Raw genomic sequence first — 17,059 nt, forward strand, 5'->3', positions numbered from 1 at the left:
GTGTCCGCGGATAACTCCCGCGTGTGGTAATACAGAAGTGGATCTTTTCTGGGCTTTGCTTAGGCAGCGGCCACACAGGTTCTGGGGGTGAAAGAAACTTGACTTGTCCGATTCCAAGCTATGCAGGACCAGGTTCTACCACAGGCAGGAGAAGGAGACACGAGCTTTGGCCTTTCTTTCAGCCCATCTGGGGCGCCTCTTAATCTTGTAAACGCGAGGCTCAGCTGGGACAATATTTCTTCAAGACCTGGGGTTAGAACAAAGACAGGATTATTCGCTGTGCTTAGTCAGGATACAAGGAGGGAACTCTGCACACGATAAGTATCAGGTTGGTTTCTCATCCTGTGCCGGCGCCCGCCCATCTCTGTTTAGCCTGGGCTGCGCGGACCCGATCCTGCGGAGCCACTGTAGTTTGCCCTCTCTCTTATTTTCAGTGGATTTCCGCGCTATTGAGAACCTAAGCCAGTTCGGTTTGATTCGGTAATTTAGTAAACGCTTTACTAATACAGTGGCGGATGCTTTTCCTGGAGCAAAATTACTCGAGGGCCTCGGGACTGGGATGTTTTTGGAATGCGTGGGAAGCAGAGTGTATCTTTTGCAGGAGGTACCTTCGCCCAAGGCTCGGTTCAAGAAGGGCTCTGCCCTTGTTGCCCGCCTTCACCCGCGCCTTCTAAACGCGCGTCTTCAGGCTGCTCCTACCTTAGCCTAACCAGGAGCACGGGCCCACCAGAAGCCTTGGAGAAATCGAAACCGGCCTTTTCTTCCGGAGAATCTGGGATCAGTGTCCTGCGAAGGAACCGCAAGCAGACCCAAGGGTTGCCTCCACTCTATGCCCTTAGTTGGTGAAATTAGTGTTTTGTACTCAAGGGGCGTTGGGGCAACTTACTGTCGCTGAGGCTTGTGTTCTTTGATCAGATCGCGCCACCTTTGTTTAGCAGGCTGGTGTTACTTTTGGGGAGTTTCTAGGTCTCAGTATCCCCGTCTATAAGACGACAGCTGAGATGGGCAACCTGGAGATTAGGTCCGGCTTGAAGTTATACTCCACAGATGCAGAAGCGCGACCCACCACCCTCTTGGGGCTTTAAATATGGAACTCGGCAACCCATCTAAACATCTGTGACTGAGAAGCCATGAATATCTGTCTGCATGTGTGCTGTTTGGAGGTGGTTGAGAAACCATCGAATCCATGCCCCTGGGGTACAAAATACTACTATGCCATTATCTTTTTAGTGCTTCTAGGGGATTTTTGAAACCTGGACTCTGTCGCTTCAGTTTGGGTCCCTTGTCCAGCCCTCTTCAGGGCAGGTCTGGTGCCTGGGATCTTATCACACATCGTGGGGGGCGGGACTGTGGGTTTTGCAGTTAGCAGGCATTATATTTCTGGAAAATATCTGGATTCCTCTGTAATACACAGGCCTGGCTGTCACAGAGAAAAAGTTAAAAGGGGACCAGGACTAGCAGGTGAATGTATCCTCCTTCTCCACCCTGGAGAAAAAGCCCAATGGAGAGAGGGCCCCAGATTCAAGTCATACAGCCTGGAAGCACTATCTCCAGGTTTAAGTTTTGTCTTGCAATGAAAACAGATGGGTCGAGCTTACTCAGCCCTTGAGGCTCACTGGGCAGCTTGGATGTGAGGAGTGCTCCGGCTGCTATCCTGGAGTGGGCAACAATTATTTTGATTTCCAGGGTTCCTGCTGCTTCCCCAGGAGATGCAGGGCCTGGCCCAAGACTTGGACTGTGAGAGGCAAGGGCATCAACTCTCTCAAAAATGTGGAAATGGCCATCAGAGCGCCAAGGCCAAACCCCAGGGGAGAGGAATCAAGGCCGTCTCTGGATCCCGAGGGCAGCCTAGCCATGGCGCACAGGCAGGGGCAATTGCTGGTGCCCAGTCACAACCGCCCAAAACTTCACAAGCATGTTCATATTTTAATTTCTTAAATATTATATCTGGCATCCTAATCTTGTAAACATTAATTTAGCAAATATCAATCGCCTACTGGCCAGGCACTGGGTACTGAATATAACGGCCTCAAGAACCTTTGCAAGAAACTCACCAGCTAATCCTGGAGAAGCCCCTTTTTTTGGATGAGGAAATACAGGTTCTATGAGATTAGGTGGCAGAGGTGGTATTTGAACCCAGACCATTCTAGGGTGTTTCTACTCCTTTTCCAGGGATCTTGGCCCCACCGTTGAGATGGATTTCTTCTGGCCCGAGGGAGGGGCAGCAAACTCTTAGTCCTTGTGTGGGGGTTGACGGGTTTGTGAGGGCAGATGTGGGGCGAGGACTTGAGTAGCCCCAGACTAGATGCAAGGCTTAAGGAGGAGGGAAAAAAAACTTCCTTGGGCCGGACGCAGTGGCTGGAGGCGGTTGGATCACCTGAGGTCAGGGGTTTGAGACCAGCCTGGCCAACATGGCGAAACCCTGTCTCTACTAAAAATACAAAAAAATATTGGCCGGGCGTGGTGACAGGCGCCCGTAATCCCAGCTACTCGGGAGCCTGAGGCACGAGAATCGCTTGAACCTGGGAGGCTGAGGTTGAAGTGAGCCGAGATCGCTCCACTGCACTGCAGCCCGGGCGACAGAGCGAAACTCCGTCTCAAAAAAAAAAAAAAAAAAAAAGAGAGAGAGAGAGAGAGATTGCTTGCTAGTCTACTGATCCCGCAGCCCCGCAAGCTCGCAGACGCCTAACGCATGATTAGGCCTGGGATCATCAGGCCACCGTAGGGTCAGGTGCGGAGGGCTGTGAAGCCGGAGGGCAAAGGCTCCCCCTTCCGGTCACATAGAAGAGGGTATTTTGTTGGGGGACAGGTTTTCCCCAATCACGGTGCAGCTGCAGTCATCGTTTTCAGCCTTCTGAGCACCTTCCTGGCTGAGCCTGCTGTCCATTTCACCCCTCAGCTCTCCCGGCCCGGCTGGGCCAGGCGGTTCCTGGCTTCTCTGCAGCCGCGGGCGGGAGTGGAGGGCGCAGAGCGCGTCTCACCTCTTCGCTCGCGGTCAAGGTTGCGCTCCCCTCCCGGGCTGGGACTAACCGTGGGAAAGGCGCTACCTTGGCCACTCGATTCTCTCCCCCGAAGGCCTGTACAAGGAGCCTTTGAACACGCTGCTCCTTCCAGCCAGCAGCTGTACCTCCCCCGGCCCCTGCCCCCGCACTCTCCGCGCCAGGCCCAGCGCTGGGCCCAGGGACAGCGCGCTCTAATCAAACCCGCGTCCGATAAGCTTCTAATTAAAAGAGACCTCCCTCCACTCCACAGGCGCTTTCACCACTGCCCCTCCCGGGGGAACCTGAAGGAGGGGGTTCGAGGCCGGTCTCTGCCCGCCGAGGTCTGCAGATCCCGTCTGGGAGGGGAGCCTAGGAGGCCTAGGGGCCACGGGCATACTTGGGCCCGAGTTCTGGGGTGCGGACGGACGTCGCGAGAGTGGGTGCCGCAATTTGGGACCCACGGCCCTCGCCGGGCACGGACGGTTGCGGAGCAGGGCTCTGAGGATTGTGCAGTGCCCCGGGTCCCTGCCTACTCCTCGGCTCAGGAATGGAGAAGGGTTCGCCTAGAGAAAACTTCTTAGTAGCTTCTGTTTCTTCTCTCTCTCTTTTTAGTGTCCTTTCAGAAAATCGGCCTTCCCTCCGGGCAATAGTGGGTGCCCGGAGCCAAATTTCGTTTGTAAGCTGATCTGTAGTCCTCAAAGAGGGCCAGGCCTCAGGTTTCAAAAGGAAGTCTCTGGAAGCCCAAACGTGCTCACCAACGCCCGAGAGCTAACGGGGCGGGGGTTATCTTTGCCCACTTAGCAGGCGAGAAATGGAGGCCCTCGGGGTCATGCAGATGATAAAAGCTGGTGGCTTCTCAAATCCCCAACTTGTGGTGCTGAGCGGTGTGTGAGACTTAAGCCTGGACCTGTACTACCAGGGAGTTAGGATTTGTCCCCTCCTTCCCTCCCTTGCACTCTGCCACAACACCCTCCAGGCTTATGCCTCTGTTGCCCCGGAGAAGCTTTTTTTTTTTTTTCTGGGCGGGGGATGGTGGTGTGTGTGCATGAGTGTGCGTGTGTGTTTCGAAAATGGAGGTAAGGATGCCCTGGGTCCTGCTCTTCGGCTGAGTCCTGCTTAAGTCTTTGGAGGCACTTTGATAAAATCGCGCAAGAGTGGGAGAATGGGTGCTGTCTGCCCCAACTTACTCCTGAGAATTTTGTGAAGTTTGGAGACCCAGGGCAGTCGCTGGGCCAGGAGGATCTGAGGTTGGTGGGGTGGCCCTGCCAGGATCCCATAGGAGCAGCTCTCCTTTGCCATTGTGCCTGGACCTCAGGCCACAGACTCCCGAACTTGTAGAGGAATGGGACCCCACCTTGGGTTCCAGGGCCAGTGAGGATCTTTAGCGGAAGGATCCTTTTCCCCAGAGGCAGCAACAGCTTTCCAGAAGCTTGTGGGGCATATGTTTAAAGCAATTTAATAACAAAACTTATAAAAGACTATGTTTTCCAACTGAGGCTCCACGCTCTTTTTCTCACTTTAGGAGAGATGGGGAAAAATGCCAGGATTGCCCTGGGGGGGAAACTGAGGCAAAGGACCCAAGCACTACCATGGAGGGAAAGGGAGATACAGTGTCAGGCACACTCTAAAGGAAACTGGTTGTCCAGCCTGGAGAGCAAGGAAGTTGGCTCCTACAGCAGTGGTCAGGGTCCCTGGGCGCAAGGAGGGTCCCTGGGCGCAAAGTGGGTCCCATAGGGGGAGGGGAAGGAGAGCGCAGGGTCGCCATCTGAAGGCCCAACTGGAAGGGGCCCTTGTTTTCCCCCTCACCAGCTTTCCTTTGGTCCTCGGGTGTCGTGGTGTCAGGTTGGGTAGTCCCAGACAGATAACATTACTCGGTAATTAGTCTTCCCATTTTTAAGACCAGGCCATTTAACTGGCTCCGAGTAATTCATGAAAGTTGGTGCGCGGGCCCCTGATTTACAGCTCGGAGTCAGCGCGGGGTTAGCCCAGCAGATTCATTTCGCTTGCCCGCGCTGCTCCTGCGGGAGAGCTGCGGAGTTTGTTTTTTGGGCTTGACCAACTTTCTCTGTCGATCAGGCAACGAGTTTTATATTTAACTTGCCAGGGGTTCGCTGCAGAAGCGGCAGAGACCGAGGCTTAAATAAGCAGGGCCCAGGGCATCGTTACCTCCATTTTCGAAACACACGCACACTCATGCACACACACCACCATCCCCCGCCCAGAAAAAAAGACTGAGGCATAAATAAACTGGGAAAAAGCGAGGTCGGGGTTTTAGTCAGAAAAGGATGGAGAAGCCTGTCCTGAGGTCACATCCAGGGACTTGGGCCGTCTTCCCGCCGAAAGTCCTGGAGGCTGGTGGGGCTGGATTCTCCTCCGCTGGGGGTCCGAATGCGGGGTTCAGCACACATCCCCCGCCTGTGGCTGGTTCAGACCCACTGTCCCTGTCTTGCTAGAGCCCCGCTAACACTGTGCTTCTCTCCGCCGCTCCCGCAGGTTACAGCACGGTCACCTTCGACGGGACGCCCAGCTACGGTCACACACCCTCACACCATGCGGCGCAGTTCCCCAACCACTCCTTCAAGCATGAGGATCCCATGGGCCAGCAGGGCTCGCTGGGTAAGCGAGCGGGAACCAAGTGGAGTCCTCCCCTTCTTCCATGCTATCCCCCTTTCCCCCCAGGAATTCCCAACCCACAGCAAATTAGGCAAAGGAAGACCTCTAAAAGGACCTTAGAAATCATTACCCCAATGGCACTGTATTTAAAGGACAAGACTGGGTATCCCTCCATCCTAAGTACCTTAGGGACATCGCCCTCCAACTAAGTTTATGAATGTCCGGAGGGCCTTTTGGGCGCACCGCGCAGCGACTGCTAGGGGAATGTAAAGTGAGAGGCTTAGCTTCTCGAATTCTGGACGCCTCGCTCTGCACGCCGCTCATCCAGGCCCCAGTGCCCCAGGCTCAGGATCTCGCGTCTCCCCCAACCCCTGCCCGCAGCCTCGCACCCCGAGCCCTTGGGGCGCACTCGCTCAGCTGTCTTCGGTTCTCTTTGCAGGTGAGCAGCAGTACTCGGTGCCGCCCCCGGTCTACGGCTGCCACACCCCCACCGACAGCTGCACCGGCAGCCAGGCTTTGCTGCTGAGGACGCCCTACAGCAGGTAGGAAGGCGCTGCCCTCTGCGTCTGGGTCCCTGGGGACCGGAGGGGACGCACGAGCCGGCAGACTTTAGAATACCCCAGCTGGGCAGCCCTGACTGCGGCATGCAGGGTCTTGGAGGCACGGGACGCCTCGACTCCATTCTACTACTTAGAGAAAATTAAAGCTGATCTTCCTGGTCTCTGAGTTCTTATTTTGTGCACAAATGAGGGCAATTACTGTTTCGAGCTGAAGAGGGAGCGGCGCTTGAAAAGTTATTATTATTTTTAGAAGGTCTTTACTGGGAGGAGTTTACCTTCATCGGGACTAAAGATTAAACAAGGAGTTCACTCCCACTCGGTTCTGAGACCTCAAACCCATCCAATGGCCAGACTACACCGGCCAGACTACCGCGAAGGCGCGTACCCTCGGCCACAGCCTTGGCCACAGTCTTCTCCCCACCTCAACCCTCCAGGGTTTCGGCCCGCGGCAGCGATTTGTGGGCGTGGTTCCCAGCACCCCTGCTACGCTCTGGGGTGGGCCTCCGGCCTGGATGCGGGACGGAGGTCGGGTTGCAACAGGGCCCTGCGGGGAGGCTGCCCTGGCCTGCGTGGGACCTTCTTCCTGTGCGCGGGAGGCCCAAGGCCAGCTTCATTCCCTTCCAACTTTTTCCCGCTCCGTGCTTCCTCTTCTCGCCTCTTGCTCCACCTTCTCTCCCCCAAATTTCTTCTTCAACTTTGGGTGAACTTGGCCGGCCGCCCGCGTTTGCGATAGGGTTGCCTAGTAACTGCGGCGCACACCAGCCCGCACGGGGCTGGAAGGTTGGGGGGGGGGGCCGTGGAGCCGCGGCGCGCGGCCTGTGCGGCCCGGGATTGGGCGCGCATGACCTCATCGCCCCCTCCTCCCGGGTGCTCGGGGATCCTGACACCGGCTGCCCCCAAACCCATCCCCGTCCTCCCGCCCCTCCGCGCGGGGACCCGGGGCTGACGTCAAGGGAAGGAGGTAGTGAGGTCATGAAGGAAGGAAAAGCGCCTGCCCTGGGAGATTGGGTGGGGGAGTGGCTGCGCCTGGGGGACTATCCAGTCCCGCAGGTGGAGGAGGGGCGGGAGTCCTGGATCCGGAGCGAGGCGCAGCCCCAGGCCCTTGCTGCCCTTAGGAGAGTGAGCCCGGGACTGGCCTGGCTCTCGCATCTAGGGTTCTCCTTCCTGGGAGTTTCTAGAGAGAGCAGGGACGTGCCCCTTCTGTTTCTAACGCCTGAGGCGCGCGGACTGGGGAAACTTTTTTTTTCTTTTTCTCCCCAGAACATCCGGTTTATCTGTTCGAATCTTGGATTCCTCATCACACTTTTTTTTTTTTTGGGCGGGGGGAGGCAGGCGGTGGGCAAGGACACGAAATGGTCGCACCTTTCCATCCTTCTTTTTCTGCCTCCCTAGCTAGAAATCATTCCTGTTCTGCACCACAGGCGCGGCATGCTGCCCCAAGCCTGCCACCTCAGCGCCTCCCTTCGGTGGGTCAAGTCTCTGGAATGGAGGCAGGATTTGCACTTATTCTCTGAGGTGAATCTCCTTCCCTAGCAAAACTGGCAGCAGGGCCGTTGAGTTCTTCTAGAGTAGCTGTTCTCGCCCATTGCCAAGGTGTCATTGCTGTTATTCTGGTAGCCATCAGGCGGGCTGTTGGGATGGTTCCCACGTAATGACCTTGGTCCACGCCTTCCTCCTTAGCTCCCTGTGGACTCAGTTGCTGTGTCACACTAGGCTGAGAGGAGACCTTGATGCGGGAGTGGGCACTGTCGAGATGGGAAGTGTTCTTGGGGGTTGGGGAATGGAAGACATTGCAGTCCGGTGCATCAGTGACTCCAAGCTACACACACATCGGTTACTCCTCTCTCCCAAGCCGAGACTCACCCTGTGGGACCCTAGGAAGGCGTCCATTAGAGGACCTGGCAGCCTAGAAAGAGGAGTCCAGGAAAAAGCGATCACTACTACTGGTTTAATAACAATTCTCCAGGGTGCGTATCAGACTTAGGTCTGATTTTGTGGTTGCTAGGGAAGTAGGAAACATCACATAAATTTTCACATTTTCTAATCCAGCTTCTGATTGGCCACTGTATTAAGCACTTTGTCAAATTCACCTTTCAGAAGTATTTATTTCTAGCTTCATTCTTTATAATTCAGGAACTTTCTTTGGTACTGTTATTATTACACGAATCCAATAAAAATACTATTTTTCCCTCTCACAGAACATTTCCCAAGTAGTAACATCTCAAAGAAGAATTTGTGACCCCTGTAGGAAGAGTTTGTTCCCTTGGAATTTGTGCTGTCTGGATCTTGAAAGCTCCATTCACTCTAAATTAACATTTCCAATCAGTTTTCAAAGATCATGTGCCTCCCTTGCAGTCTAAAGGTGAATGGGCAGGGGTAGGGATGTTTTAAAACTGGATCTGTGCACCAACATTACTGCAGTTAATATGGCTTCCCTTTTTCCTACTCCTAAACAAGTTTGAAAGGGTATTTAAATGCTTTTGTGAATGCAGTGTTTGAAAAAGCATAAAAAATAGGACTAAATTTTAATTGCCTAACACCCTAACTTTTGGATTTTAGATACTCAGTGGTGCTTCTACTGGTCCCTGGTTTCATTCATTTTTCTGCCTAAAGTTTGGGACTTTCTGGGGAAAGCTTGCTTATATTTTGTTTGCCTTGCTGCGTTTGACTCCCTGAGGCTGACTGCCCAGCTTTTTTCTCTCCCTCCCTCACCAAACTTTTTCCCTCCCCAGTCTTTGTTTTTTTTCTTTTTTTTTCTTTTTTTCATTTTTTCTTTTGGAGACAGCGTCTCACTCTGTCGCCCAGGCTGGAGTGCGGTGGCACAATCTTGGCTCACTGCAACTCCATCTCCCGGGTTCAAGTGATTCTCATGCCTCAGCCTCCCAAGTAGCTGGGATTACAGGTGCCTGCCACCACGCCCAGCTAATTTTTGTATTTTTAGTAGAGATAGGATTTCACCATGTTGGCCAGGCTGGTCTCTAACTCCTGATCTCAGGTGATACGCCCACCTTTGCCTCGAAAAGTGCTGGGATTACAGCTGTGAGCCGCTGTGCTGGGCTTATCCCCAGTCTTTGGGTATACTTTCCCTTGCCAGCCTAAAAGAAAGGTGATGGTACAGATCTGACATTCAATAAGCAGAATACAGTGTGGAGTGCGCTTTGAGGATGTTCGCAAAATCCCAGTTCTTTCCTTGTGGCCTGCACAATTCCCTCCTTTCTCTCGGGTGACAGACCTGAGGAGTTGCAGCTGCATCTATATTTGTTATGGCTATGAACAACAGTGAATAGAAAATGTACCCAATCAACAACTTATGGGAAGTGGCAGGAGGTGGTTTTCTCCATCCTCCTTACCCTCTCCTCTTATACAGAAGGTGGGTGGAGTTTTGTGTCAAGGTCACTAGGGTTTCTGAAACCAGGTGTCTGCCCTTATGGAACCCAGTGATCATTGTTGGATGAAAGCATGAGTCCTTGTAATGTAATAACTGGAATTTATTGCATGCTGACTATATGTTGCTGTGCATGATGTTAAATGGTTCACTTAGTTTACCCACTGAACCCTTTTGACTACTCTTTGAGGCAGGTACTATAATTTCTAGTTTACTGATGAGGAAATAAGTTCGGAGTCTCAAAGTAACTTGCTCAAGGTCACACGCCAAGTGAGAATCAGAATCAGGATTTGATCCTCAGTCTCTCTGACTTCACAGCCCAGCTGTGCTCTGAATCACTGAGTGACACTGGACTATGCAGGATTCCCTATCTGATTACTCCCCTTGTATAGTCAATGTATCACTTTTTTTTTTTTTTTTTTTTTTTTGGTTTGAGACGGCGTTTCACTCTGTTGCAAGGCTGGAGTGCAGTGGCGCAATCTTGGCTCACTGCAACCTCTTCTTCCAGGGTTCAAGGGATTCTCCTGCCTCAGCCTTCCAAGTAGCTGGGACTACAGGCATGTGCCACCATGCCTGGCTAATTTTTTGTATTTTTAGTAGAGAGGGGGGTTTCACCGTGTTAACCCAGGATGGTCTCAAACTCCTGACCTTGTGATCCGCCCGCCTTGGCCTCCCAAAGTGCTGGAATTACAGGCGTAAAGAGCCACTGCACCTGGCCAATGTATCCGTTTTGCTCACAAATCGTAAGAGCACATGCTTATGTGGACTTACCATGTATCAGGTACCACTGTAAGCACTTTGCAAGTATTGACGTATTTAATCCACCTAGTGACTCTGAGGGACACAACAGGTTATCACTCCCATTTTACAGAGGAAGAAACTCAGGCCCTGAGAAGTAAATTTCCCCAATGTGACACAGTTAAGGGATGGAAGTGGTGTTCAAATTCAGGCAATACAGCTCCAGAATCCATCCTTCTACCCTCTGCACTTGCTTTTTCTCTAGGTGGATAAGTGCCATTCTCTTTCTGAAGGTGGCATCTGTCCTCAGTCTCACTAGAGGATGGTCTTCTATTTCCCACAGTTGTGAAAGAAGTCCAGTTATCCATTAGTTTTACCTGTAGCTTTCAATAGAAAGTTCTTGGTTTGGGACAACGTTTTCCCTCAAGGCCATTATCAGAAGCAGACTTGAGCATTCTCCTGAAGTTCTAACTCACAGAGCAGCTGTCTTTCAAACTCCAGACTCCTCCAGTTTTGTCTTTACCACTGGGTATGAGCTGTTGGGGTGAAGTTCAGCCTAGGCACCTAAACAATCACAGGGCAGAGACCTTTCTCCCTGTCCATCCAGACCCAGGAAGAATGACTGCTTCCAGGACCACCCTGGTTTGGGCTTGCCCAGAGGGAAGGTCCCAGGGAAAAGTTCTTCTGTCAGTGTAGGGAGTAGTGGGGTCCACCCCTACTAGGCACAATTTCCCCCCTAATTTCTACCTTAAAAGGCAGCTAACTGGGCCTTTTCTGCTCTCTTTCCTTCCCAAAGTCCCTTTGCCTCATCTGTTTGCTGACTTCCTTGGAGCTCCCAGTCCTTGACTATGCCGACTTCACATATGATCCTCATGACTGCTTTGAAGAATTCTGTGCACTGTGTTTGCAAAATATTCCCATGAACACTGATTGTTTCTTTTAGGCATTCTAGCCCTTTCCCTTTCCTTTTGCTCTTTTATTAGTTTTACATATTCTTCTTTAGCAACTGTGCTACAAATTTAAATGAGAATATTTCCTTTTGCTGTACTTTTGCCTGTAAGCAGGTAAAACCACTCCAACTCTGGAAGCAATCATTGTTAGTCTGTTTTGAACTGAATGTTGTTGATTCACAAATGGTGACATTGACAGTGGAGACTGTTACAAGTAGATTATTTTTCATGTGAGAGAAACTTCCTTAGCAGCCACAGAGTTTCTGGGAAATCTTGGGTTCCACAACTCAGTGGGAAGTGCCGATCCACCACTTGAGTTGGCCTTCAACATAGACATAAATCAGATGACAGCCCATGCCCAAGAAAATAAGATTGTAATTAATAATGCCTCTTTTCACTTGTGTACCTATGTACATTGTACACTGTCTTTTCATTTAGTACAAAGTCAATATTTGTTTCCTGCATAGATAGGCAGAAGGTGGAAGGTCTGAAATGGCTTCCAGGGTGATGGGCAATGTCATCAAAGCCACAGGCTTGAATTAAACTCGTCTCCAGGGAGGAGGAAAAATCTAGTTCCAAATATTCCTGTAACTTTTGTGCTGACCAAGTGTTTATTAATAGAAATGGAATCCCCAGTGGGTTTTTCTTTGGTTAGCTGGTGAGCTTGAGAGAAATTACAATACCAAGAGAGTGACTGTGAAATAATTATTCATCATGGCCTGCTGGGCAGAAATTTCTAGGCAGGCAGGCTGCAAGGCACCTCAAAGGGAGGAGCACAGGAAAAGGGTGTGTGGAAGTCTGGCTGCACCCTCCGTTAGGTTATTAGGTAGAGGTGCACCCACAGAGGACTTTCTGTTGGTGTGGGGCACAGCTATTACCAAAAAAGCTGGAAACATGAATTCTAAGGACAGATGCCAGTTATCTCCACTTTGAGCCTTTTTATTTTTTATCCAGTGGGAGCAGCTCTTTACTTCTTCCAAGATGTTACCTGGCCAGCCAGCAACTGCGTGGCAGAGGTGACCCTAATCTTAGCCAGGTTAGATGGTTCTATTCCCTTTATGACACGAATTATTCTGCTGAATATAATAAACAGACTTAAAGATGAAAATGTGCTTGAATCACACACGCATTTGAAGAGTGGAGGAGTTCTCGTCTAGATAATAGCTGAGGCTTTTTTTCTTCCTTTCTTTTTGTGCAGAGGTCGAGAACTTAGTAATACTGCAGTTCAGGCCAAAACAAACTCTATATGATCTACTACTGATTTCCTTTTAAGCTCCCCCTTTTTGCTAGGACTGACTTCCTTTTATTTTACTCCAACTTGCATTAATCCCAGTTATAGAAGTTTCTTTCCTCTTTCCCTTGCCTCCAGCTTCAAACATTCTTACATAGGAAACAAGTGACTTTTTTTTTTTTTTTTTTTTTAAAGATCTACTTAAAAAATATAAAGGACACCATGACTTTTGGAATACATTTTAGCAGCCTGCAATTTGAAAGTTCACTTCCGAACAGGCAGAGTTAGACGGTTGGAGCTGAAATGCCTACGTGACCACAATGGTCGCTGTAAGCCAAACCACCTGCTTATCTGATCTCCTCTGGGAATGAGGTGGTCGGCACCTACAGTGGTTATTGAGTAATTAGATGCTTCATTTGCCAGAGGCTGTATATTCCTTGAATGAAGCTGCGTCTTTCTATGGGCTTCCATGATGAGAGCTGGGTGTTGAGCGATTGCCCAAAGAGATCAGAGCCTGAGCATGCTTGGGCCCGGTATTTTTAGCTCCAGTTCACATTTTAGTCCTCTCCTCAGCAGCCGTTATTGTCATTGCTGTCATTGACTTCCATTTGAAAGGCTGTGCCAGCCAGGCCCACTGACTGAGCAGCTGAGGAGCCCTAGCCAGCAAAAGGCAGGATGTGGTTAAAACTGTGCTCTGATCCTATCTCTGGCCTCAGGAAACCTATTAGTAGCTTGGGGATTTTCTGAAAGTGCTTCTCTCCCATACACCCTCCCCACCTTCTCTCCTCTTCTGAGAGTTTGCAGGCTAAGCTATCAGGACAGCTAGAATCGCAAAGGGGGCTTCTACTGGGATCTTGGCACACTGTCCTTAGTGAGCTGAAGAGGACGCATGGGGCATGTTGCAGTATCATCATTTTCTGGAGACTGAGTAGGTGACGATGTTCCCTTGAGCATATTCTCTTTCATCTCCAGACTCTTGTCTGTATTATTATTATTATATAAATGATAATGAGAGGATGAGGCTCAGCATGCCTTCATGGGGCAGGGCAGAGTGAGGGTGGGGGCACCAGGCATGCCAGCACTGGGCATCTATCTGTGCCTCAATCCTCATCTAATAAATGGGGACTCATAATTACATCTACCTCACAAAGTTGTGAGCAGTATTGAGAATGTGTGAAAGTGCTGTGCAAAATTTGGTAGGTTAGAACAAATTAAAGTAATTAAAGTATGTTATCTGTGTCATCTTCAAAGGGCCATTGAGGGCATTACCTTCTATGGACTTCACAACATTCCTGTACAGTTAGACTGATGGAGATTAATATTCCCATTGGACAGATGAGAAAACTGAGGGTCAGGGAGCTGAACTGATTTGTTCAGTGTTCCAAAACTTATAGAACATCACTGTCCAGTAGAAACATAACATAAGCCATACATGTAATTTGAAATTTGCTAGTAACCACATTCAAAAAATAAGAAACTGTGAAATTAATTTTTCAAATAGCATATTTGACTCAATATAGCAAAAAATATTACCATTTTAATATGTGGAATGAGTCACATGTGGCCAGTGGCTACCATATTAGACAGTACCATACACAGTATTTGTTAAGCACACACTAGAAAAAGTCATATGTGTAAGACATAGACCCTGTATTTGAGAAGGTTTGCCTTCTGAGGGCCAAGAAAATGCCATTAAAAATATTGGCCAGGCGCGGTGGCTCACACCTGTAATCTTAGCACTTTGGGAGGCTGAGGCGAGTGGATCACCTGAGGTTAGGAGTTTGAGACCTAACCTGACCAACATGGTGAAACCCCGACTCTACTGAAAATACAAAATTATCTGGGTGTGATGGCGCATGTCTGTAATCCCAGTTACTTGGGAGGCTGAGGCAGGAGAATTGCTTGCACATGGGAGACTGAGGTTGCAGTGAACTGAGATAGTGCCACTGCACTCTAGCCTGGGTGACAGAGTGAGACTCTGTCTAATGAAAAAAAAAATGTTTATTTTCTCTTTGGGGTACTTGTTATAGAGACCTTAGGAATCAACCAGACTATTCTTTAAGTCTGTGAGAAAATTTCCAACTTGTAAAGTTAGATATTTGGGATTCATTCACCCTTCTGCATCAATGTCTGTCACTCATCTTTCTTTCCCAGCTCTCTTGAAAATTATGATTTTCTGAGTCATATGAAAGAATGAAATTATTTCAGAAAGATCCCATATCCCCAAAGGGCCTAGGAAAATTGTCAGCTGGGGCTGAGTGATTTTAGTTGGTGAACAATTTTTTAAAAATTAGTGACAAAAATATAGAGCTGCCTGGGGAATACAATGCCTGTTGGCTGAGATTAATGGTAAGATTAATAAATGGATTGCTTGATGAAAAGGCGCAGGAGAACAAAAACCAGTAGAGAGATTGTGGAGGAGGTCGCTTATTAATGAACTGTCAGCCCAAAGAAAGTTCAAGAAACTCTCCTGTGGTAAATGCAGCAGGCTGGCACTTCTAATAAAAGTTGGGGTCCTTCAGGAATTAATTACTCCAGCCTTACAGCAAGAATTTGTGGAATTGCAAAACGTTGTGGCACAGACCAGCACGGGCTGCTGCTACAAACGGGGAAGCTGCAGGAGAAACTCATCATTTTTTTTCATTGATATGTAGGATATTGTAGTAGCATAATAGCCAGTCAGACATGGGGATGAGTGACGGCGTCCAGATATACACTGACTAATGAAAGGGCACATACTTTGAGTTTGAAGTCACTTCACTTTTCATATGCAAAATGCGCTCCTGGAATCTGATTTCCTCCTTATCCTGTGTACCCACCACTAAGGAGTTCCAAATAATTTTCAGAGTTGTTATATGAAAGTCAGATGAACTCTGCCACGATTTATCAAGCTATGCGGAAAGAGAGCACAAAATTCATTTATTCTGAGTTACTGTAATTTCCCTCTCCCTTCCTCAAGTTCCCAGTTATGCTTGGCCTGAAAAAAGCCTTTCTGAATTAAAATTTGGTGTTGCCTCTGCCCGGTGAAGCAGCTTAAAAGAATGCCATGACCAGGCAGAGATGGTCTGAGATCTGCAATCTGATACCACACATCAGATATTAAATGCCTCTTACCTTTTTTCATTTCTGCCACGATGGTAGAGTGAAATTTTTCTTCTGTAAAGTGTTTAAACCAAGAGGTCCCAGACAAACTCTTGGTCTCTTGGGTCTCAACTTTCATAATTAACCATTTCAGTTCAGGCATAAATTTATTCCTGATGGAGCTTGGCAATTTAGGAGATTTCTGGCCATTGATTCATGTGCTAATTTTCTAGGAATGAAATAAATACAGAGGGGACAGAACAGCTTTTGGTTGGTTTACATGGTGGTATAAGACTTCTTTGGAGTCTTTATGTAAATGATCAGCCATTTCCCTCATAGAATCTTACAGAACTGGGCTCTTTTTTTTTTTTTTTTTTAACATTTGACTTGTACCAGGATAAAACATATAGAAAATGATTCCTTCAGCTGTGCATAGAGTTTATCATCATCTTTCTTCTGCTTGTCACATCCTTACTTTTTAGACCATTTATCAGCCATCACTCTTTGACTTTTCAGACCCTCATAATCCACATGATACTTATCCTTTTGATTAAAACAACTTAATGGCCTTTTCACGAATAATTAATCTGCTGTCTTTACTTTCAGCTCCAGGCTTTTAACTTTAATGTTGAGTTATCCAGCCTGTGTTGCCTTTCAAAGTTTCACTCCCCTTAGCCTTTTCCCCTCAAAGGTTTAATACTTCTTTAGAAACTTCAATGGTTGCTATACAAAGGTTTTAAAAAATGCTTCCGAGTTACTCTCACATCCCTTCTGCTGTGTATGAAGTGTATGACTGTGCAGAGATCAGTGGGATGAAGTGAAAATAATTTCAGACTTGCATATTCTGTCATTCTGGAAAATGTGGAGGCTTGTACTTTCAAGAAAAGTTAAAACTCCATTGCTTTTGAAGAAACAATTGTGTATTATTTTGTGGTTATGTGTCCTAACTCTGGATGTTTTTCTAACAGTGACAATTTATACCAAATGACCTCCCAGCTTGAATGCATGACCTGGAATCAGATGAACTTAGGAGCCACCTTAAAGGGGTAAGGTTTTCTCTATTTCATTGCCTTTCCACAGTAACTTATACCTGTTTGAACCATTTTAAAGGTGCTTAGAACTTATGAAGACAGTACAGTTTTTGAAGAATGGGCAGAGCTCTCTGTGGCATTAGAATGCCTTCCTCCTTCCCCTAGTTGGTGAGTTGTGTTCAGTATTAAATTTTCAAAAATATAAATAGGGGGCATTTCTATCTGGAACAAGGAATATTGAGGACACTTATTATGGTCTTGTTGAATGTTTTATAATTCTTCAAAGGCCATTCAACCTCATTTAATAATTGTGTTTTACTGTAAGATCACAGTTGTTAACCATTCCACTATCTTATCAAGAAGTGCTTTGGGTGTACAAACTCCAGGGTCTAAATTCTATTTGTGTGGCGCTGATCTGGGCAATCCACAGTCAGATATGCCCATACCTGATTGCACCAACAGGGTGTTTCTTTCCATACTTGATAATGC

General features: G+C 48.5%; 1 protein-coding gene across 7 annotated transcripts in view; it reads left to right on the forward strand.

Moving 5' to 3' along the window:
• The window catches only part of WT1 (WT1 transcription factor), a 47,754-nt gene that overhangs the window by 1,443 nt on the left and 29,252 nt on the right, over nucleotides 1–17,059 (forward strand). For 4 of the 7 annotated variants that reach the window (XM_065528334.2, XM_065528335.2, XM_005578277.5 and 1 more), the window contains exons 2-4: nucleotides 5,475–5,597; nucleotides 6,034–6,136; nucleotides 16,508–16,585. In XM_065528334.2, coding sequence (XP_065384406.1) covers nucleotides 5,475–5,597; nucleotides 6,034–6,136; nucleotides 16,508–16,585 — 304 coding nt within the window. Of the gene's footprint in view, nucleotides 1–5,474; nucleotides 5,598–6,033; nucleotides 6,137–16,507; nucleotides 16,739–17,059 lie in introns of all 7 variants that reach the window. The other 3 variants (XR_012423348.1, XR_012423349.1, XM_074013996.1) reach the window with 1 other exon arrangement.

This window comes from Macaca fascicularis, chromosome 14, assembly GCF_037993035.2.
Source record: "Macaca fascicularis isolate 582-1 chromosome 14, T2T-MFA8v1.1".
NCBI lineage: Eukaryota > Metazoa > Chordata > Mammalia > Primates > Cercopithecidae > Macaca > Macaca fascicularis.